The sequence below is a fragment of the Acipenser ruthenus genome, chromosome 40, assembly GCF_902713425.1.
Source record: "Acipenser ruthenus chromosome 40, fAciRut3.2 maternal haplotype, whole genome shotgun sequence".
NCBI lineage: Eukaryota > Metazoa > Chordata > Actinopteri > Acipenseriformes > Acipenseridae > Acipenser > Acipenser ruthenus.
Window position 1 is genome coordinate 10434412 of NC_081228.1, and position 23057 is coordinate 10457468.

Consider the following 23057-nt stretch of genomic DNA (forward strand, 5'->3'; position numbering starts at 1 on the left):
GCAGTGGTGTCAGTCTGATTTGATTCCCGTTGACGTCCTCCACTCGGAACCTCTCGAATGGCGACACCAGCACCTCGTCTTCAGTTGGGAACATCGAATAACTTTGAATCGATGCGCCCTGGCATGTGCGCATGTGGAAAATTGTTCCGGATCCAAAATGCATGGCTTTTTGTAGGCTTCGTGAAGTGGAGGTGAACTGGCCGAAGCGGACAGTTTTACCCTTGCCCACGCTTGTGGGCTTGGAAACGCCCCTGTAGACATGATAACAGTTTTTAAATTTGGTTTTCAGCTTCTTCAGGGCATCGGTTATGTAAAAATGCAGCGCCTTGAACGGGAACGCCTTGTAATTCTTTCCGCCTCCGTTTCTGACCGCTGTGTTGAAGTCACTGTAAACGCCTGGCATTGTGTAAACGTAGATGGCAGTGGCTTGTTCTAGAGTCAGATATCCCAGAGATTTGGATTTCATTGCCGATTTTGCGTTGGACCAGGCGGAATTAAATTTTGGGTTCTGTTTCAGTTCTCTAGGCAGGTAAACCTTTTGAACTATTTGTAAGATTTCGTTTCTGCAGCCTTTATATTGATCATCCAGGGAATGTTTTGAGAAGTCCATCGGTATTGGAGAATTCTGAAAATAGGAAAAACAAAATGGCCGCCGTTCATGGACAGCAGATTTTGTGCAGTTTTGTGTAGATTTTGTGCAGTTGCATAAATCATGACGATGTGATCACAAAATATACTTGAAATCTCCCAACCTAAACAATTTTCAAACATTTCCAATTAAGCAAATTGTATTAGTTCAAATTAAGGGCTCAGTGAATTAAACTCCTCGGTTGGAACAAAATCCAGCAGAGACACAGACAGACACACAGACAGACAGACAGACAGACAGACAGACAGACGGGGGGGGAAGGGGGTCCCTAGGAAGGGAAATTACAAACTTACTTGTTTAGGGGCCACAAACCACTGAGGGGCCACAAACTGAGCGGCCAATAGGAGAAGGAAGCAGAATTTCAAGAGAGATTGAGCCATCTTCTTCACTGTCCTGTTAGTTTAGATACTCTTAGAAAAAACAAATGTATATATATATATATATATATATATATATATATATATATATATATATATATATATATATTGTGAAATAGCGGGTTATGAGAAACAGCAGGGAGGGGGTTAAAACCTCCCTGCGAGAGAATCATGTGCGTATGCACATTTTGTTTAATTGTTTTATTATTTTGTTTAATTGTTTATTGTTTAATTATCACCCGCACCAGATATATATTGTAAATTAATGTCAGGTACAGGGTATATAAGACGTGCAGCTTGGCTGTACGTGGCTGCTGAGTAGAAGGAGACAGAAGACGTGCTCTGTTTCCGAGCAGTCCTAAGAGTAAGTGCTGTGTTAAGTTTGTTTGTGTTAGCAGGTAAACGGCTTAGCTGTCCTGCAAGGTAGTAAGGGAAAAACTTGTTTAGTAAGCACTCCAAACGGAGTTAGGTGTTTATTTCTGTTTATTTTATTTTTGTGTGTGTAACAGGGGGAGACCTGTGCTGACTCTTCTGGCGTGTTCATAGTGCTGCAGGGAGAGGGCAGCAGCTCGTCAATATCCACCTGTCAGGCATGGCGGTGACACGGAGAGGGGGGAGAGTGGGTGTGCGAACTTTCCTTCTCTCCGAGTGGCTGGGAGGCGGGTCTTGGGAGAATTGCTGACCCTATAAGTTTCATTCTGCTGTTCCCTCAGGTCTGCCCACGGAGATGTAACCGGCGTGCGGAAGCGCTGGAGGACAATTAGCCGGGAGGAAAAATCCCAGCAAGACAAAGAAATAATAAAAGAAAGAAACCAAAGAACTAGCGGTAGCGGGGAGAACTCTTGGGCAGGCCCCGATAAAGTGTATAGCAGGCTGAGGGAGCTGCTAGAGTAGGACGGAGACCTGGACCGTGCGGGTAGCGACGGTCGGGGTGAAGCTGCCCAGCGCAGCACTCTTTATTTTGTAGTTTTGTTTACTGTGTTTTGTTTTCCCTGTTCCTTTCGCCTTTTGATTAGTGTTTTGTTTTGTTTTAACCTCTGTACCCTGTACCGCTCTGGTATAGTTGTGGCTCTGTCGCTACCATAGCTGGTACGGCAAGCCACAGCCAACAGCGCCCTCTGCGGGCTGAACCAAAAATCAGCTTCTAATAAAACTGGGCACCTGTGCGGTGTTTTCAGACTCATCTCTCTGTGTCCTGTGTCAGTGAATTACCCACCACCCTTCCACAGTGTGTTTATTAAAAATTAGCGCGTCAGCGCTGAAAACTCCATTTCTTGTGTCCTGGGTCGTAATTTTAAAGGGGCAACAAACCCGAATGAGTGCCGGGCCGTTACATATGGTGTCAGAGTGTGTGGGCGCCCCTACGACCCTAAAAATGGAGAGTATCGAGGAGTTAATTGCGAGAATCAACCGCAATACTGCTGCGCAGGTAGAGCAGACAGCGACATGGGAGAGACAGATGAGCGAGATGGGGTTGGCACCGCCGAACAGACAGGAGCGAGAGCTAACAGAGTTAGAGCTGTTGCTCCAGAAATGGGAGCAGGCTAGCGCAGCTCCACAGTCTCCCGAGCCAGAGAGGGAGGAGCTGCTATCGCCGCTTCCAGAGCCCAGAGGAGAGAAGCCGCCGCTTCCGGAGCCCAGAGGGGAGGAGCCACCGCTTCCGGAGCCCAGAGGGGAGGAGCCGCCGCTTCCGGAGCCCAGGGGGGAGGAGCCGCCGCTTCCGGAGCCCAGGGGGGAGGAGCCGCCGCTTCCGGAGCCCAGGGGGGAGGAGCCGCCGCTTCCGGAGCCCAGAGGGGAGGAGCCGCCGCTTCCGGAGCCCAGAGGGGAGGAGCCGCCGCTTCCGGAGCCCAGGGGGGAGGAGCCGCCGCTTCCGGAGCCCAGAGGGGAGGAGCCGCCGCTTCCGGAGCCCAGGGGGGAGGAGCCGCCGCTTCCGGAGCCCAGAGGGGAGGAGCCGCCGCTTCCGGAGCCCAGGGGGGAGGAGCCGCCGCTTCCGGAGCCCAGAGGGGAGGAGCCGCCGCTTCCGGAGCCCAGAGGGGAGGAGCCGCCGCTTCTGGAGCCCAGAGGGGAGGAGCCGCCGCTTCTGGAGCCCAGAGGGGAGGAGCCGCCGCTTCCGGAGCCCAGGGGGGAGGTGAAAAGCATACCTCCACCACAGCCCCGACCACCACCCCTACGGTCCAGTCCGGCACCGCTGCGTCCAGTCTCTCACCCCTTGCTCCAGGACACCCGGCCGGTCTTCCTGGACCTCCCTGTGCTGGGACTAGAGCCCAGGAGTCTGCAACACTGGACACAGCTCTGCCCCTGGTTCCCTGCTCCGCTCTCCCCGAGCACCCAGACGTCGCTGGGCTGCTGCCAGACGTCGCTGTTGCTCCCCCTGTTCGCTGCTTCGCTTCCCCTGGGTGATCGGACATCGCTGCGCCGGTTCCCAGGGGAAGATCTCTGTCCACTGCTGCATCCTCCAGTGCCACGGCCTACGCTCCGGTAGCCCCTGTCGAACCGTTGGGTCCCCTTGTCGCCGGTGAGTGGTCCTTACCTGGCGGGGCCGGGATGTGGACCGATCCACCCTCAAGTCCGCCCGTGGAAAAGGGCGGAAAAGGACAATGATGGACTTGAGGTTGGGTGGTTAGGTTTTAAGGGAGGAGGTGGCCGTCTCGTGGCCTGTGTCTTGTAAAGACAAGGGGGGGGGGGGGTGTGAAATAGCGGGTTATGAGAAACAGCAGGGAGGGGGTTAAAACCTCCCTGCGAGAGAATCATGTGCGGAATGCACATTTTGTTTAATTGTTTTATTATTTTGTTTAATTGTTTATTGTTTAATTATCACCCGCACCAGATATATATTGTAAATTAATGTCAGGTGCAGGGTATATAAGACGTGCAGCTTGGCTGTACGTGGCTGCTGAGTAGAAGGAGACAGAAGACGTGCTCTGTTTCCGAGCAGTCCTAAGAGTAAGTGCTGTGTTAAGTTTGTTTGTGTTAGCAGGTAAATGGCTTAGCCGTCCTGCAAGTTAGTGAGGGAAAAGAACTTGTGTAGTAAGCGCTCCAAGAGGAGCTAGGTGTTTGTTTTGTATTTGTTTTAATTTTGTGTTTATTAAAATATTAGCGCGTCAGCGCTGAAAACTCCATTTCTTGTGTCCTGGGTCGTACTTTTAAAGGGGCAACGAACCCGAGTGAGTGCCGGGCTGTTACAATATATATATAAAAAATCTATAATTAGGGCTTCTGGTTTTGAGTTCTGGTTTCAGGAGTTATAACATACAGTACATTTGTGCTATTTTCATATACAGTATACCAATAGAAAGTTGTTTAAAAATCCTTTAAATTGATGTGAGGAACAGCAAGGATCAGATAAACGATGCAAAGAGTAGAAACATGCAAAGAAAGATGTCTAAGTTAACCTAATGTCTAAGACTTTTGCACAGCATTAAATTATCCATTTCTTAACATCTGGAAGAATTTCACTGTGATCAATCAGGTTGTGATTTTGTTAAATGAAATCATTTGGAGATCGTTTGAAACAAAAAAAGCTCTTTTTGTATGCGTTGTATTTGAATCGCAGCTAACTGTGCCTGCGTTTATTAGTTCATACACAGTCCTGCTGCCTGTTCAGGGAGTTTTCAGGTTTAACCCTGAATGCAGATCCAATTAAACTGGGTAAAACCCTAAAATCAGACCCCTGAATTACAACCAATAGAAACTTTGTAGGATGTCTCTGTGGAGTTTGGAATTGCACTTACCTGTCAATTGTAATGCAGTCCAGCAGCCTGTCTCTTCAAACACTCAAGGGGTGAGTTGAATTCCTCTTCAATCGACCCCACCCCGCCCCGTCCCGAATATGCAAAACTACAGACCCATCTCTTTGGTGTATTTCATTATCGGAGCTATAACATATGAGTAAAGAAAGAAACCTGCAGTTAATGCTTATTTGAATACTGATACAAAGTGTGTATGAATACTGAAGAGATTAGTAAATGGATGATTGTACGATTGCAGATGGTAAAATTGGTTTCAATTGCAGGTATTTTCTGTGAAACAGCTACAATGGGTTCTGAATCATCCCAATGTTACTTTGTTGTCAGTTTACAAATTGGAATGAAGAAACGGAAAGCAATCGCGACATTTTAATAACTGCAGCATTTTAAATAACAGTCCTTTTTTTTAATAATTGGGTTTAAGAATAACTGAGTGTAATGCTGGGCAATAGGAGTCTCATTGAAACTGCTGTGAAATAGGAGTCTCATTGAAACTACTGTGAAATATGAGTCTCATTGAAACTGCTGTGCAATAGGGAGTTTCATTGAAACTGCTGTGAAATGAGTCTCATTGAAACTGCTGTGCAATAAGAGTCTCATTGAAACTGCTGTGCAATAGGGAGACTCGTTGAAACTGCTGTGCAATAGGAGTCATATTCCCACCCCTGAAGTGCATGAATGCCAGATCATGCTCTATAGTTAAAGTAATAACTCCACACAGACGCACAAGTGATTTTTGAATGATGCTCAAAAAGCTGTTTTATTGCAGAAAGAAAACGAAAGAAAGACCACATCAAAAGCCACGGAGAGAGAGAGAGACTCCATACAATGCTTTTTCTTTTTTTTTTTTACATTTCATGTTCTGAACATTCAAACACTGACCCTCTATTTCTGAATGTAGCTTTGCTCTTATAAAAGCTGCCAAGTCTTTGACTTAAAAAAACAACAAAAAAAAACAAGTCAATTTGTGTCTCTCCATCTGTTTGAAATGGTTTATACAGCGCACAGCAAATGGCCCACAATGAATGAATTTAGATTGAATATCTGTATTGTGCAGCCTGCGTTGGTCACATGACTCGTGTCACGTGACTGTAGACTCAACTCTGACATCACCCGTGTGTCTTTCCTTTATGCACTGCAATGAAAAAGAGAAATAAATGACAAGTGGGTAGCAATGTGAAACACAGACTATATTCATGCAAAAACTGTTCAAGTAACGCTAAGCTTTCTCAAACAAAACCTGCAAAACTAATGCAATTACTAGTTACCATTTTTGTTTTATTTGGAATCAGCAATTATTTTACCCCTGTTTTCTCCCCAATTTGGAATGCCCAATTGTTTTAAGACCGTGTCTCATCACTGCTGCTGCTGCTGCAACCCCCTGGCAGTGACTCGGGAGAGGCAAAGACAAGAGCCCTCAAGCTTTAGTCCCAGCCACAGTCCCAGCCACAGCCAGCGATGGCATAGCCCGTATTCAAATCAGCGATTTCCAGGCTATAGCTCCTACACACACTGACACACACATATGCTCAACACAGCCAACTATCTCTCCTTACCTGCCAGACAGTTATAAATGCTTTTGGTTTTTGGCAGTGGTTTCAGGTTGATTTGATTCCCGTTGACGGCCACCACTTGGAACCTCTCGAATGGCGGCACCAGAACCTCTTCGTTTTTAATGAACCACGAATAATCGTTGATCGATGTGCCTTGGCAGGTTTTCATAACAAACACAGTTGCCGTCCCGTAACCTGTTGCAACCTTTAGGCTTCGTGAAGTGGAGGTGAACTGACCGAAGCGGATGATTTGACCCAAGCTCACTTTTGTGGGCTTGGAAACGCCCCTGTACACATGATAACAGTTTTTAAATTTGGTTTTCAGCTTCTTCAGGGCATCGGTTAAATAAAAATGCAGCGCCTTGAACGGGAACGCCTTGTAATTCTTTCCGCCTCCGTTTCTGACCGCTGTGTTGAAGTCGGTGTAAATGTGTTTGGTGGAGTAAGCGTAGACAGCCGTGGCTTGTTCTGGCGTCAGGCCTTTGAGAGGTTTGTTTTTCATTGCAATTTTAGCCATAGACCAAGCCTTTCTAAAGTTCTCGCTGTTTTTCAATTCTTTCTTCAGGTAAACTTCTCGCACTTTTTGTAACATTTTGTCTCTGCAGCCTTCATATTGATCATCTAGGGACTGTTTTGCGAAGTCCATCACTATTGGAGAATTCTGAAAATAGAAAAACAAAATGGCCGCCACTCTTGGACAGTACATTTTGACCAGTGGAAAAAGTCATAATGATCACACAAAATCTCCTACTTGCATAAACAGACATGTTTTTTTTTTTTTTTGAATCAGCAATTATTTCACCGCCAGCTTTCTGTCACACTGCAAGCCCCACACAGTGAAGCCAACCAGACCTGTTACGCTGTCGGAGGACTAACGCAGATCTGGTGTCATCAAGATCTTTTTAAACTTTAGCTCTTCAAGTTTAACTACTGAGTCCATGAACTGATCTCAGGGGGAAGTACTCCAGGATCAGGGTTGAGAACCACTGCTGTAGCATGTCTCTGCGGAGTTTGGAATGGCTCATCACAAAACATTTAACAACATCAATCGCTTGTGTGTACTAATGGTACTAATGCATCTCTTTATTGTTTAAACCACTTGAGAAGCGTGTCTTCTAATTCAGCGTACATCGAAGTGCGCACCTGTTTACAGGCAGGTGCACATACTGAAGAATCAATCACTGACTGGATTTTCTCCCGACTTTTCCATATCGTATTCACAGTGCTTTTTGACAACCCCAGTTTACTACATAATTGTGCCTGCTTTCGTCCCTTTTTGATTTCACTGATAATGTAGAGTTTATCCTTGAGTGAGAGAGACACTCGTTTAGCTCTCGCCATGTTAATACAGTACATGAACTGTAATCAAGAGCAACGCTCAAACAGCAAGCACGTAATATCCGCCGCACAGACGTGCTGCGTGCCATCGTTTTGCGTGCGTAATAACAGCAAGCATGTACCATAAGAGTATGCAATAAACAAGCTTTTTAAAAAGGATTTAATACGACATTTATTTGGGCCCACGATACAGGTACATTATATCAGAGTGTACGTTATATACCAGGTATGTTGTAAACGAGTTTGACTATATATATATATATATATATATATTGTACTTGCTCTTAGTTAAACTGGCTCTTTATTTAGGACTGAAGACAGTTCCTGTTTGTACTGTATTGTGTTATTAAGCTATTCTTTTTTAATGTGGTGAATTGAACACTAAAGGGAAATTACAAACTTACCGGTTTAGGGGCCTGAGGGGACACACAGACAGACAGACAGACAGACAGACAGACAGACGGGGGGAAGGGGGTCCCTAGGAAGGGAAATTACAAACTTACTTGTTTAGGGGCCACAAACCACTGAGGGGCCACAAACTGAGCGGCCAATAGGAGAAGGAAGCAGAATTTCAAGAGAGATGGAGCCATCTTCTTCACTGTCCTGTTAGTTTAGATACTCTTAGGAACATGTATATAGTGACCATATGTATTGATTTTAGAAGAAAGAAAGAAAGAAAGACAAAGAAAGAAAAAGAAGGAAGGAAAGCAAGCAGGGCTGTCGCTCAATCAAAATATATGGGCTTTACTTGATTAACTGGTAGATTAATCAGTGCACAAAGGAAGAAAAGAGAAAGCAAGAATAACAGAAAGAAAGAGAAAACAGGCAAGGAATAAAAGAAAGAACTAAAAAAATAAAGAATGAATATATGTAGGGCTTGATGTTTTGAGTGTTTATTTTACATCTCTCTCTCTCCCTTTTAAACCTGTAATCAATAGTTGTTTTTAAGCCTTGAAATGATCAAATGCACTGTAAATGACTGCATGCTGTGAAATGCACTGTAAATGACTGCATGCTGTGAAATGCACTGTAAATGACTGCATGCTGTTAACCTCTGCTGCTTACATGTGATGGTGAACTGTTTTTAGTCCTTGAGCCCTTCATATATATATATATATATATATATATATATATATATATATATATATATATATATGATTCAATATGTTTCCTATTCATTTAGAGTGTGGAACCCTGTAATGCTAAAAATGAATTAAAAAATTAAAAAAATAATCAGCTACTTTAGTTGTATATGGACATCACAATAGTGATCAAAAATAAAAACAGAAAACTTCAAGCCCCGTATTTTGTAAGACTGTGTGGAGTTAACCCAACAACCCCCCGTCTGCCTGCCTGCCTCCCTGCCTCCCTGCCTCCCTGCCTCCTCGCCTGCATGCCTGCCTGCCTGCCTCCCTGCCTGCCTGCCTCCCTGCCTCCCTGCCTGCCTGCCTGCCTGCCTCCCTGCCTGCCTCCCTGCCTGCCTGCCTCCCTGCCTTCCTGCCTGCCTGCCTCCCTGCCTCCCTGCCTGCCTGCCTCCCTGCCTGCCTGCCTGCCTGCCTCCCTGCCTGCCTGCCTCCCTGCCTCCCTGCCTGCCTGCCTGCCTCCCTGCCTGCCTGCCTCCCTGCCTTCCTGCCTGCCTGCCTCCCTGCCTCCCTGCCTGCCTGCCTGCTTCCCTGCCTCCCTGCCTGCCTGCCTCCCTGCCTCCCTGCCTGCCTGCCTGCCTGCCTGCCTGCCTCCCTGCCTTCCTGCCTGCCTGCCTCCCTGCCTTCCTGCCTGCCTGCCTCCCTGCCTCCCTGCCTGCCTGCCTGCCTCCCTCCCTGCCTGCCTGCCTGCCTCCCTGCCTCCCTGCCTCCCTGCCTGCCTGCCTGCCTGCCTGCCTGCCTGCCTCCCTGCCTGCCTGCCTCCCTGCCTTCCTGCCTGCCTGCCTGTCTGCCTGCCTCCCTGCCTGCCTGCCTGCCTCCCTGCCTGCCTGCCTCCCTGCCTTCCTGCCTGCCTGCCTGCCTCCCTGCCTGCCTGCCTGCCTCCCTGCCTGTCTGCCTGCCTCCCTGCCTGCCTGCCTGCCTCCCTGCCTTCCTGCCTGCCTGCCTCCCTGCCTTCCTGCCTGCCTGCCTCCCTGCCTCCCTCCCTGCCTGCCTGCCTCCCTGCCTGCCTGCCTCCCTGCCTGCCTGCCTGCCTGCCTTCCCTCCTGCTCTGCAGGTTTATGTTTAAACCACTGAGCTGGTCTCAATTACTTCACTGAACTCATAAAAACTTGGGAGAGATTTCAAGGTAAGTATAAAAAAAAATTGTATGAGGAACTTAAATGATCCAACTTTTTATAAAGCAATGCCAGCGGTGCCCAGCCCTGGTCCTGGAGGGCCAGCGGTGCCCAGCCCTGGTCCTGGAGGGCCAGCGGTGCCCAGCCCTGGTCCTGGAGGGCCAGCGGTGCCCAGCCCTGGTCCTGGAGGGCCAGCGGTGCCCAGCCCTGGCTTTTGTTGTAACTGTGCCCTAAATTACTTAATTGATCCAATATAATTGGTAATAATTGGTCTAGTTAGTAATTTAGGGCACGGTTGGAACAAAAACCAGGAGGGACACCAGACCTCCAGGACCAGGGCTGGCCACCACCAAGATACACAATAAAACAAACTCAAATTAAGCAAATTATTAGTTCAATGAAGTAATTGAGAGCAGCTCGGTTAGAACAAAAAACAGCAAGGCAGGCAGGCAGGGGGAAGTACTCCAGGACCAGGGTTGAGAACCACTGCTGTAGCATGTCTCTGCGGAGTTTGGAATTGCACTTACCTGTCAATTGTAATGCAGTCCAGCAGACTCTTCAAACACTCAAGGGGTGAGTTGAGTTCCATTCAGATTATTTGCTCTTATACTTTATAATATAGACCCTCCCGAATATGCAAAACTACAGATCCCTCTCTTTGCGTGTGCGTGTGTGTGTTTCACTGTCCCAGGTAGAAGGTGTTTTAATACTAATGAAAGCCAGCCATTGTGTGGTGAACAAAGTGCAGGGGTGTTATATTGAAGGGGTTTACAATATGGAGCTTTTGCAAAAGAGCAAGTATCAGGAATCTTTATCTTTTAAAGTTCAATTTTGACATTTTTTGCACTTGGAAAGAAAGTCTCCACATAGCAATCATGGAGATTTTGTGTAGCATACACCATAATAATGATGATTAAATGCTAAATAAATCCTATCTCCATACACAGACACCCAGAGAAAGAAATAGAGACGGGGAATCGAACCCAGGGCACTAGGGTTGTGAGGCAGGCAGGCATGCAACAGCGCTAACTGCCTACGCACCATGCACTACTTATGAAAAAACATTGAATTGAGATCATAATAATAATACAGGGAGCTGGCGAGATCTGCAGCGTATTTGTTGGGTGTCTGTTTTTTTTTTGTTTTGTTTTAAACATATTATGAGCCAATTCGCTTTCTTTCTTTCTTTCTTTCTTTCTTTCTTTCTTTCTTTCTTTCTTTCTTTCTTTCTTAATCAAACACGAATTACCAAATAATGTTTTTTTCACCCTCATATATGAGCTGAGTTACAAACAGCATTGTGCAGCATTGCTCTCTGTTGATTCTAGTTGAACCTGCATTTCGTTCTGCCTGCAGTCTGATCGCATTCGAATTCAGTTTGTTAACTTCCACTGCGTTTAGTTTCTAGTAGTAGCAGTGTTACTAGTTTGTTTTCTCTCTCTCTCATCCCCGCTAAATTAAAACAATGTTTCTCTTTATCCGGTACGCAACAGCAGCAGCAGTTAAAAGCTAAAGCGAGAGATGTAAAATAAACAGAGCAAACCACAGTATTTGCTATGGGAATGGGCCTTGTGGAGTTAACTTTGCATGTTATTGTTCATAGAGAAACGTGTCAGTAATAATAGTTTAAGAGTTTGTGTTAAAGCCTTTGTGGATACATATCGAAACATATTACTCTGCTGTATACAATGTAAATTTGGCGATATTTGAATGGCAGTAAAGATCTGTGAACAAAAAGTGCAGGTCAATCAATCAATCTTTATTTAATATAGCACTGTGAAAGGGTGGCTTGAAGTGGTGACGTCAGACCAGAAACACAGACTCCAAACAGTGAGGAATGGCGGGGCAAACTGAGACGCTAAGGCGTCCAGCGTTTTATTAAACAATACTCAAAAGATTTAAACAAACACAAAACAAAAGGGCACAAGGGCCAAACAATCAAATAGTAAACAAATAGTGTGCTGGTTGTGTGACCAGCACATGTAGCAATTGTTCCTTTCCTTTTCCTTTCCCTTTCCCTCCTCCCCCCAAACTTACATCTCATCTCTTACACCTTGAGCGCAGACAGCTACAGGCTTTTATATTCTGGCCGAGGGGTTAACTAGCTATTAATTAAATTACCTTATTACCCCTCGGCCATAGTCTGCACGGGATTAATAAGGATGTGTGACTGTCAGCTCGTTAAATAATCAGTAGCTGATCAGTCACGCATCCTCACAAGGTTTTTAAAAATAAAAACAATAACCTGGCGGACGGCGTCTCGCTCGTCCAGCCAAACAATACATAATAATAATAATAATAATAATAATAAAGGACGGCTTTCGCCGTCACATTAACACATAAATCAAAACAACAATAAACAAAGGGGCGGGACACTCCGCCACAAGCGCCCTTCACAATAAACTGTCACAGGGCGCTTCACAACAGAACAAAACAGCAATGGTTTGTTGAGCACAAAAAACAACAACAATAAATATAAAAATGCAAAACTATACAGATAAAATGCAGTACAATACAAGGTAATAACATTTCAAATATGAACGACAGATTATAAAAATATGTCTTCAATCGGGTTTTAAAAAACGCTACAGTTGGTGCCTCCCTTACAGAAACTGGCAGTTGATTCCATAGTTCGGGAGCCCTAAAGCCAAATGCTCTAGCTCCTGTGTTCATTTTAAAAATCTTAGGGACAGTAAGCCATCCTGCGTCCTGGGATCGCAGTGGTCGTATAGGTGTGTATGGGATTAAAATATCATTTAAATACGAGGGATGTAAGCCATTTAATGCTTTGTATGTAATAAACATAGCCTTAAAATCAACCCTGAACTTTACAGGGAGCCAATGTAGGGCTGCCAGTACTAGGGTAATGTGATCATATCTCGTACTTCTTGTTAAGACCCTGGCAGCAGCGTTCTGCACAAGGTGCAGTCGAGATAAGATTGATCTGGGAATACCAGAGAACAGAGCATTGCAGTAATCTAGTCTGGATGTTATAGAAGCATGCATCAACCTCTCTGCACCTTGCATGGAGAGAAAGTACCTTAGCTTAGCAATATTTCTTAAATGAAAAAAGGATACTTTGGTTATCTTTCTATTATAAGGTTCAAATGAAAGATATCTGTCAAAGATTACACCCAGATTTCTCATTTCAGACCTCAACTTGAATGGAAAGCTGTCAACTGCAAAAACATCTGAATTTGTATTGTTTAATTTGATCCTAATAGCATTGTACTTTTTATTTCATATACCATGATACTGTTTCTAGTAGATATAGTGCACTAGATAGCATTGTATTAATAAGATAGTTCAGGGCTGCACTGTGGCGTAGTGGTTAGGGCTCTGGACTCCTGACCTGACCTGACCGGAGGGTTGTGGGTTCAAACCCAGGTGGGGGGAAGGCACACACTGCTGCTGTACCCTTGAGCAAGCAGGCAGGTACTTTACCTAGATTGCTCCAGTACAAACCTGGCTGTATAAATGGGTAATTGTATGTAAAAATAAAGTGATATATTGTAATAATTGTAAGTCGCCCTGGAGAAGGGGGGTGTCTGCTAGGAAATATAATAATAATTGTATTCAGAGGTGGAAATGGGCTGGAACGTTACCTCTACGGGTAACTCTCCTGTGTAATAAAACTGCTTAGTGTCACCGCTCGCTCGTGTGTTTCTGAAGCGATCTCCTGCAATAAGGGAGCAGTGTGCTTCCTGGTTAGAATGAAGACTTTCTGTTTGTTATTTGAGATTATAGTTCTGACTGTTTAAAAGCTGTGAGTTAAAATGTACTTTTCAAGTTTCAAAGTGAAACGTTTGAATGTAGAGATGAACTATATAATGACTCATTCCTATAGCATGGCTTATCTACATCAGCACTATGATAAAATAAAACTATATTTGGGGCTCCTCTTGACCTCTGGTATAGGCCAAATGTTTTTATTGCCCTATAATTTAACATATTGATGCGTTGATGTTATACACAATGATGGTATAGGATGGTATAGGTCAGGGTTCTTGATTGGACCAATTTAACCATTTGTATCGGTCCTAGGAAAGAAAGGTTAAGTGGTTCCAATCAACCCAATTAGGTCATTAAGAGTTGAACTGGAATGAAAACCAGAAGCATCTCGGCCTTCCAGGTCCTGAACTTTCACCTCCGTATCTTGTTCCAAAATTCAGCGGTACAAGTAACACGAGTGACGTCACATAGACCCCCCTCCCCTTACCATAACGGAACTAAACCATACCTGGCCTGTTACTTTGTGCTGTGCTGGTTTTGTGTTGTCCAAATTAACTTCACGACACAAAACCACCAAAAAACTATTTTTTTTTGCTTAGTTGAGATCTTAACAAATATTGTTTTGAGGGGAGCTAGTCCAGTGTATGCCTCACCTCAGTGGGCTTGCACCCTGTTCCCTATTGTAGCTTTTTTTTTTGTCCCGAATTCTGTAGCGATTGTATTCTCTCCAGTATGTGGCAGTTTGTTTCGCAGGCGCGATTACGTTCAAATCTGAAAGGCCGTGTTCAATCACACAGTTCTGTTTTTATATAATATAATAATAGTGAAGGGGGTTGAATTGAATACACCGATACATAGTATCGTAAGAGGAAAACAATAAAAAGTTGTGTAAAAAGTTATCAGTTGCTGCAATAATTATCTGTCCTTAGGTGCCATCTTGCGGATATTTTCTGTAATGCGGGTTATTTTATCCTCAACCAAAATGGCTGCTACTCCAATGTTAAGTATATGTGTGAAGCCAGGTATTGCCCTATTTGCTGTCTGCCAATGCGGTGTTGTTTCCGTGTTGCAGCGAAAACCGGTGATTTTACAGTTCCGGGCAGGCAGTTAATTCTGAAGGAAAAAACAACGCGAAAACTGGTAGGAAGGAAACTGCAGAACTTATAAAATAACCAATGAATATTTTTTGCACCATATCTCTGTGCTTAACAATGCATTCCATTGATTTATCAAACTTTCATTGTGTTTCATTACACTTTGCTGTTTATAAGGCTTATCCTGTTTTTAATTATGCTTTATACCACTGTCCCTCTCTGTGCTTCACAATGCTTCCCTGTGCTTTACTTTACCACTGCCCCTCTCTCTGTGCTTCACAATGCTTCCCTGTGCTTTACTTTACCACTGTCCCTCTCTCTGTGCTTCACAATGCTTCCCTGTGCTTTATTTTACCACTGTCTCTCTCCCTGTGATTTACTTTACCACTGCCCCTCTCTCTGTGCTTCGCAATGCTTCCCTGTGCTTTACTTTACCACTGTCCCTCTCTCTGTGCTTCACAATGCTTCCCTGTGCTTTATTTTACCACTGTCTCTCTCCCTGTGCTTTACTTTACCACTGCCCCTCTCTCTGTGCTTCACAATGCTTCCCTGTGCTTTACTTTGCCACTGTCCCTCTCTCTGTGCTTCACAATGCTTCCCTGTGCTTTACTTTACCACTGTCCCTCTCTCTGTGCTTCACAATGCTTCCCTGTACTTTACTATGACTGTAAACTGTGCAGTGCATTTTTAATAGGATATTCGGCTCAAATGGGAAATGATAACAATCTCTCTGCCTGTATAACGAGTTAGCTTTTAAGCCCAAAACTTTATTTTTGGGGTCAGAGGTCACTAGGTCAAAGTTCGGTCAGTCTGTCACACTGAAACATCTTTCTGTATATCTGGTACAGTGTTTCCCAGTCCTGGTCCTGGGGACCCTCCTGTCTGTTTGTCTGTCTGTGCCTCTGCTGGTTTTTGTTCCAACTGAGGAGCTGCTCACAATTGCTTTATTGAACCTCTTAAATGAGAGTCTGTCTGTCTGTGTGGAGTTTGCATGTTCCCCCAACGTGTTTGCGTGGGTTTTTTTTCACCACCGAGCGCTCCGGTTTCCTCCCACAGTTAAAAAAAACGTGAAAGCAACTGTGGGGAATGTATGCATGTATTGATTCCCATGGTGGTGCTACAGTATGTATGGAACTGCTGCATGGTGCATTGATCAGCTATGGATATTGTATGAGTGCGTGTATGAATTGACCTCAGATCTGGTGCCTGTATTTCTTTTTTTTTTGTTACATATAATAGTTGTTGACTTTTTGTTTTTATTAAATTTAAATAAAATGGATGTGTTTTTTATTTTCGCACACCCCTCTTCTCCTCAGATGAAACATTCCACTGCCTTTCCCTCCCGACCTCTCAGCAGAGTGGTTGTGACCGGCGGTACCCACGGTGACGAGCTGGGAGGAGTCTGTCTGGTGAGGGAGTGGCTGAGGCAGGGTGACGCCCCCTTTCTGCACCGGCGCAGCTTCAGAGCTCAGACACTGCTAGCCAATCCGAGAGCAACCAAGCAGAACAGGAGCTACCTGGAGACAGACCTGAACAGGTGCTTCACAGCAGAGATATTGAGGTGAGTGAAAAACCTAATAGAACTGCATATAGTGCAGCTACCCCCAGCACAGTGTGTATATATAACACTGAATAGAAAACCCTGGACAGAACTACATATAGTGCAGCTACCACCCAGCACAGTGTAGATCTATCACTGAATAGAAAACCCTGGACAGAACTACATATAGTGCAGCTACCCCCAGCACAGTGTAGATCTATCACTGAATAGAAAACCCTGGACAGAACTGCATATAGTGCAGCTAGCCCCAGCACAGTGTGTATATATAACACTGAATAGAAAACCCTGGACAGAACTACATATAGTGCAGCTACCACCCAGCACAGTGTGTATATATAACACTGAATAGAAAACCCTGGACAGAACTACATATAGTGCAGCTAGCCCCAGCACAGTGTGTATATATAACACTGAATAGAAAACCCTGGACAGAACTACATATAGTGCAGCTAGCCCCAGCACAGTGTGTATATATAACACTGAATAGAAAACCCTGGACAGAACTACATATAGTGCAGCTACCACCCAGCACAGTGTGTATATATAACACTGAATAGAAAACCCTGGACAGAACTACATATAGTGCAGCTACCACCCAGCACAGTGTGTATATATAACACTGAATAGAAAACCCTGGATAGAACTACATATAGTGCAGCTAGCCCCAGCACAGTGTGTATATATAACACTGAATAGAAAACCCTGGACAGAACTACATATAGTGCAGCTACCACCCAGCACAGTGTGTATATATAACACTGAATAGAAAACCCTGGATAGAACTACATATAGTGCAGCTAGCCCCAGCACAGTGTAGATCTATAACACTGAATAGAAAACCCTGGACAGAACTACATATAGTGCAGCTAGCCCCAGCACAGTGTGTATATATAACACTGAATAGAAAACCCTGGACAGAACTACATATAGTGCAGCTACCCCCAGCACAGTGTAGATCTATAGCACTGAATAGAAAACCCTGGACAGAACTACATATAGTGCAGCTACCCCCAGCACAGTGTGTATATATAACACTGAATAGAAAACCCTGGACAGAACTACATATAGTGCAGCTACCACCCAGCACAGTGTGTATATATAACACTGAATAGAAAACCCTGGATAGAACTACATATAGTGCAGCTAGCCCCAGCACAGTGTAGATCTATAACACTGAATAGAAAACCCTGGACAGAACTACATATAGTGCAGCTAGCCCCAGCACAGTGTGTATATATAACACTGAGTAGAAAACCCTGGACAGAACTGCATATAGTGCAGCAAGCCCCAGCACAGTGTAGATCTATAACACTGAATAGAAAACCCTGGACAGTATAACTGCATAACCTCCTCTCTCTCCTCTTCCTCAGCTCTTGAAATTGGTCCCCAGCCCACAGGACTAAGATATCTACAACATGATGAGACGCCTCGTAGTAAATGTCCTGGACTTTATAGAACTATTCAACCAGGGTCAGTCTGTGTGTCTTTGTATTTGTGTCGGTCGGTCTGTCTGTCTGTGTCTATCTCTCTAATTCCAACTGCCTGTGCTTGTGTCTCTGCGTGAGTCTGTGTGTCTGCGTGTTTGTGTGTCTGTCTGTTTGTGTGTCTGCATGTCTGCGTGTTTGTGTGTCTGTCTGTTTGTGTGTCTGCGTGTCTGCGTGTTTGTGTGTCTGTCTGTTTGTGAGTCTGTGTGTCTGCGTGTTTGTGTGTCTGTCTGTTTGTGTGTCTGTGTGTCTGCGTGTTTGTCTGTCTGTCTGTTTGTGTGTCTGTGTGTCTGCGTGTTTGTGTGTCTGTCTGTTTGTGTGTCTGTGTGTCTGCATGTTTGTCTGTCTGTCTGTTTGTGTGTCTGTGTGTCTGCGTGTTTTTGTGTGTGTCTCTGTGAGCCTGTCTGTTTGTATGTGTGTGTGTCTGTTTTTGAGTCTGTCTGCTTGTACCTGTGCATGTGTGTCCATCTATGTCTCTCTGTGTCTGTTGTGAGTGTGTGTCTGTCTCTTAAGACGTCTGGAAGTCTGTCTGTATACAATGTTAACTTCCTCTCCCTCTCCCCCTCTCTGTCTCCCCTCTCTCTCCCTCTCCCCCTCTCTGTCTCCCCCCTCTCTCTTCCTCCCCTCCTCTCTGTCTCCCCCTCTCTCTCTCTTTCTTTCTCTCTTTTCTCTCCCCCCTGCCCCTTTCTCTCAACTCTCTCCCTCTCTGTCTCTCTCCAGGTCTCTCTCTCCCCTCCTCTCCTCTGCAGTGTTTTGAGCTCCAGCAGCCCTTTGATTACCCCTGAGACGAGGAGGGCGTCCTGACAGCCTGCATCCACCCAGAGAGACAGGTCAGTGTGTGTGTGTCTGTCCTGACAGCCTGCACCCACCCAGAGAGACAGGTCAGTGTGTGTGTGTGTCTGTCCTGACAGCCTGCATCCACCCAGAGAGACAGGTCAGTGTGTGTGTGTCTGTCCTGACAGCCTGCACCCACCCAGAGAGACAGGTCAGTGTGTGTGTGTGTGTGTCTGTCCTGACAGCCTGCATCCACGCAGAGAGACAGGTCAGTGTGTGTGTGTGTGTCTGTCCTGACAGCCTGCATCCACCCAGAGAGACAGGTCAGTGTGTGTGTGTGTGTCTGTCCTGACAGCCTGCATCCACCCAGAGAGACAGGTCAGTGTGTGTGTGTGTCTGTCTGTCCTGACAGCCTGCATCCACCCAGAGAGACAGGTCAGTGTGTGTGTGTCTGTCCTGACAGCCTGCATCCACCCAGAGAGACAGGTCAGTGTGTGTGTGTGTCTGTCCTGACAGCCTGCATCCACCCAGAGAGACAGGTCAGTGTGTGTGTGTGTGTCTGTCCTGACAGCCTGCATCCACGCAGAGAGACAGGTCAGTGTGTGTGTGTCTGTCCTGACAGCCTGCATCCACCCAGAGAGACAGGTCAGTGTGTGTGTGTCTGTCCTGACAGCCTGCATCCACCCAGAGAGACAGGTCAGTGTGTGTGTGTGTGTCTGTCCTGACAGCCTGCATCCACGCAGAGAGACAGGTCAGTGTGTGTGTGTGTCTGTCCTGACAGCCTGCATCCACCCAGAGAGACAGGTCAGTGTGTGTGTGTCTGTCCTGACAGCCTGCATCCACCCAGAGAGACAGGTCAGTGTGTGTGTGTCTGTCCTGACAGCCTGCATCCACCCAGAGAGACAGGTCAGTGTGTGTGTGTGTCTGTCCTGACAGCCTGCATCCACCCAGAGAGACAGGTCAGTGTGTGTGTGTGTGTCTGTCCTGACAGCCTGCATCCACCCAGAGAGACAGGTCAGTGTGTGTGTGTGTCTGTCCTGACAGCCTGCATCCACCCAGAGAGACAGGTCAGTGTGTGTGTGTGTGTCTGTCCTGACAGCCTGCATCCACCCAGAGAGACAGGTCAGTGTGTGTGTCTGTCTGTCCTGACAGCCTGCATCCACCCAGAGAGACAGGTCAGTGTGTGTGTGTGTGTGTGTCTGTCCTTAGAGCCTGCATCCACCCAGAGAGACAGGTCAGTGTGTGTGTGTCTGTCCTGACAGCCTGCATCCACCCAGAGAGACAGGTCAGTGTGTGTGTGTGTCTGTCCTGACAGCCTGCATCCACCCAGAGAGACAGGTCAGTGTGTGTGTGTCTGTCCTGACAGCCTGCATCCACCCAGAGAGACAGGTCAGTGTGTGTGTGTGTGTCTGTCTGTCTGTCCTGACAGCCTGTTCAGTGTGTCTGTGTCTCCTTTGAAGGGGGGCTGTGATAATGTTAATAAAGCTAATAATAACAATAATAAGAGAGGATTTTAAAGATTGTTAGTTAGCATTAGGGAGGGAGGGAGGGAAACATACTTTCAGTTTACTGCAGTTAATGACGGTAAACTGGCAACAAACTACTGGAACTGATTCCCAGGTACAAATATCCCTTCAGTTCCACTGTAGTTATTGCACTACTAATTTAAATCCAGTACAGTACATATAACACATTTAAATTACAATACATTGGCAACAGACTGCAAAACTCTCACTCTCTCTCTCTCTCTCTCTCTCTCTCTCTCTCTCTCTCTCTCTCTCTCTCTCTCTCTCTCTCTCTCTCTCTCTCTCTCTCTCTCTCTCTCTCTCTCTCTCTCTCTCTCTCTCTCTCTCTCCCCCCTCTTTCTGTCTCTCAGGATCGTGATTTTGAGCCTGTGTTTTTGGGGGACTCTCTGTTCCAGACTCTGGTTTCGGGGGTCACTGTTCCCTACAGTGGTGACTGGGAGCCTGTTTACCCCGTGTTTATCAAAGAGGCGGGGGGGGGGGGGGGGCAATATTACCCAATTATCATAACATCATAATCCATAACTTTCTTTCTGTGGAGCTGGCTACACTCATAAGAAGTAAATTCATGAGGAGTTACCATCTGGCTCCAGATGAACCGGACGCTGTGAGACAGACCGGGATTTCAAACTTGCCCAGAATCTGAAAGTAATGAATGTGTAAATGAACCATCCTTCACTACAATGAATAATGCTGCTTAAATACCCGCATCCACATCAAATAATTGTATTATACTTGAATGAATTGCAGCCAGTCGCTGTTTCTTTTCTGTTTGTTAATATTCAATCACCAAGTATGAAAACACAATCAAAGCATCCTCCTCATCATCACCCCGCTGCTCTATTGATAGATTAGCTATTCATTCATTAAGATCTGGTCAGAAGCAGCTGATCAGTGGGATTGTTTGCTGCACACAGCAATTCCACCACAGGATTAATCTCAGCAAAGGTGGAGCTCATTTATACGTGAATTACTGTCAGTTTAGGGGCAAGTTTGAAATCCCGGTCTGTCTCAAAGCATCCAGTTAATCTGGAGCCAGATGGTAACCTTAGTTTCTTTATTTCATTTATTTGGTTGGGACCACGTGTAATTAAAACATTCATGATTGAACATGCGATGATGCGTTGCACATTCCGATTCAGCCTAAGCTAGTTTTCATCGGTAGTCCCAAAAACAGTTCATCCATTTGAGTTTGATTTATAGTTAGTTTGAACATTTTCATTGAATTTAAAAAGTAAACAGCTAGCTGAGGCAATATCTGGCTTTTCATTAGAACTTGTGCTTTTTGCTAAAGAAACAAAGTGCTGGAATCAGGAAAGACGCGGAGATGTAGACGGAGAGAAGCTGATCAACCAGAAAAGGGATTTACCGGTGAACTTCTGGTCTGTCAAAGCAACAGTTTACAGGCCTGCGTATTTCCTGCAGATTTGGGCTTGCTGTTTTTTTGCAGGTGTTTTAAATGTTTGAGAGCCACGGGATGCAGTTTTTTTAAAGCTGGTTTGAGTTTTTTATTTTATTTTATCTGACTTCAGCACAAAGTTATTGTTTTAAAAACTGGTTGCAGGAGTAGTTTGGGCGATTGACTGGCCTCGATGTATCCAGCTGCCTTCAGCATTATTCACACCCTTCATAGACTAGAATGGGTTTTAGCAAAATAAATGCAAGTGTACATTCAGTATTTGTTGTATAAATGAATGAAAACATTAATATTTTTAGACTTACATATATTTGTTCCCATATGTTCTGTATATCTGTCTTTCCAACAGCCAAAAATGTCAGCATTTGCCCTGAAACTTTGTGTCTTTCCAAGTTCAGTAATCCTCTCATCTACAGTCAAGGGGACCTTTTCGTTTCTCCGTGTCTTCTCTCTTCCTTTACAAGAGAGCTGCGCTGCTGTTGTTGTTTTAATAGCATGTTTATTGATTGCAGATAAAAGCCGGACTAAAATGGTCGTTTAATACAGGTTTGAGTCCAGTGATTAAAATGTTTCATTGCTGGGTAAGAGAATTGTGGTCACTGGTCGATATATGAAATGAATGTTCTTAATTTGGTAAATGGCATGGGACTAATTGCAATGCATGAACAGCCACACCTTGTATTTTCTTTCACACCTGTCTAACTGTGGTTTGCACATCGTCAGCAGGCATTCTGCGCATTCCTTTCTGTGTGAATGTAGATCTGTTCTGACACAACAGTAGCACAAATTCCCCTGCTACATTTTGCTCGGGGCTATATATGCAATAGACGAGACAAATTATTCTTTAGCAATGTCTCCAAATGCATTTTAGATCTTTTTAGAATGCATTTAGAAATCTTCAACTGATTTAGAGGTATCTGTAAGTGATCATTCGGCTTGCCCTCTCCCCTCCCTCCAGACAAAGGCACAAAAAAAGTCCCTTTCACAACCAATAATTTCCGAGAATCGTGGGCTTACCACCCTAGTCAGTGCAGCAGCACTCGAGATACCTCAAATACAGTGCTGCTTGAGTGAGTGTCTCTCAGTGTGTGTTAATAAATCAATAAGAGAGGATTTTAAAGATTGTTAGTTAGCATTCGGGAGGGAGGGAAACGTACTTTCAGTTTACTGCAGTTAATGACGGTAAACTGGCAACAAACTACTGGAACTGATTCCCAGGTAAAACAAAGTGTGTCCCTTCAGTTCCACTGTAGTTATGGCAGTACTAATGTAAATACAGTACATATAACACATTTAAATACATTGGCAACAAACTACAAAACTCCCACCCCCCCCATACTCCCCATCACTGCCTTAATAAAAATAAGTTGAGCTACTCATTTAGTTTGAGTTGCGAGAGCTTTCTCCGGATCTGGCTGCAGTCCTAAGAAGTTTGTGTAACTCCTTAATGCATTTTAGTTCAATATATATTTTAAAAGTCTAGTTAATTTGAACATTTCCATTTCATTTAAACAATAAACACTTTGCTGAGGCAATAGCTGGCTTTTTTTTT

General features: G+C 45.1%; 2 protein-coding genes and 1 long non-coding RNA gene across 3 annotated transcripts; 2 read left to right on the forward strand and 1 right to left on the reverse strand.

Moving 5' to 3' along the window:
- Positions 1 to 2387: 2387 nt before the first annotated feature.
- LOC131708055 (T-cell ecto-ADP-ribosyltransferase 1-like) lies at positions 2388 to 6971 on the reverse strand. Its single transcript, XM_059009971.1, has 2 exons — positions 6329 to 6971; positions 2388 to 2395 (listed from the first exon to the last, which is right to left on the reverse strand). Exons 1-2 carry the CDS (start codon positions 6969 to 6971, stop codon positions 2388 to 2390), a joined length of 651 nt encoding a protein of 216 aa, XP_058865954.1.
- Positions 6972 to 13508: 6537 nt separating this feature from the next.
- Positions 13509 to 17710, forward strand: LOC131708056 (N-acyl-aromatic-L-amino acid amidohydrolase (carboxylate-forming)-like). The gene is made up of 4 exons (XM_059009972.1): positions 13509 to 13533; positions 14725 to 14792; positions 16063 to 16307; positions 17678 to 17710. The coding sequence occupies exons 1-4, from the start codon at positions 13509 to 13511 to the stop codon at positions 17682 to 17684; spliced, it is 345 nt and encodes a 114-aa protein (XP_058865955.1). The 3' UTR covers positions 17685 to 17710.
- LOC131708108 (uncharacterized) lies at positions 17710 to 20552 on the forward strand. The gene is made up of 3 exons (XR_009311260.1): positions 17710 to 17777; positions 18512 to 18621; positions 20442 to 20552. It is a non-coding gene; the product is annotated as an uncharacterized LOC131708108 (long non-coding RNA).
- Positions 20553 to 23057: the final 2505 nt, after the last annotated feature.

Excerpts from the sequence above, each read along its gene's own strand:
- LOC131708056 (XM_059009972.1), top strand. The coding sequence starts at position 13,509 with ATGGGCTGGAACGTTACCTCTACGG. Across the intron at positions 13,534-14,724 it reads CTGGAACGTTACCTCTACGG|CGAAAACCGGTGATTTTACA; the intron begins GTAACTCTCCTG and ends TCCGTGTTGCAG. Across the intron at positions 14,793-16,062 it reads AAAAAACAACGCGAAAACTG|ATGAAACATTCCACTGCCTT; the intron begins GTAGGAAGGAAA and ends TCTTCTCCTCAG.
- LOC131708055 (XM_059009971.1), bottom strand. The coding sequence starts at position 6,971 with ATGGACTTCGCAAAACAGTCCCTAGATGATCAATATGAAGGCTGCAGA.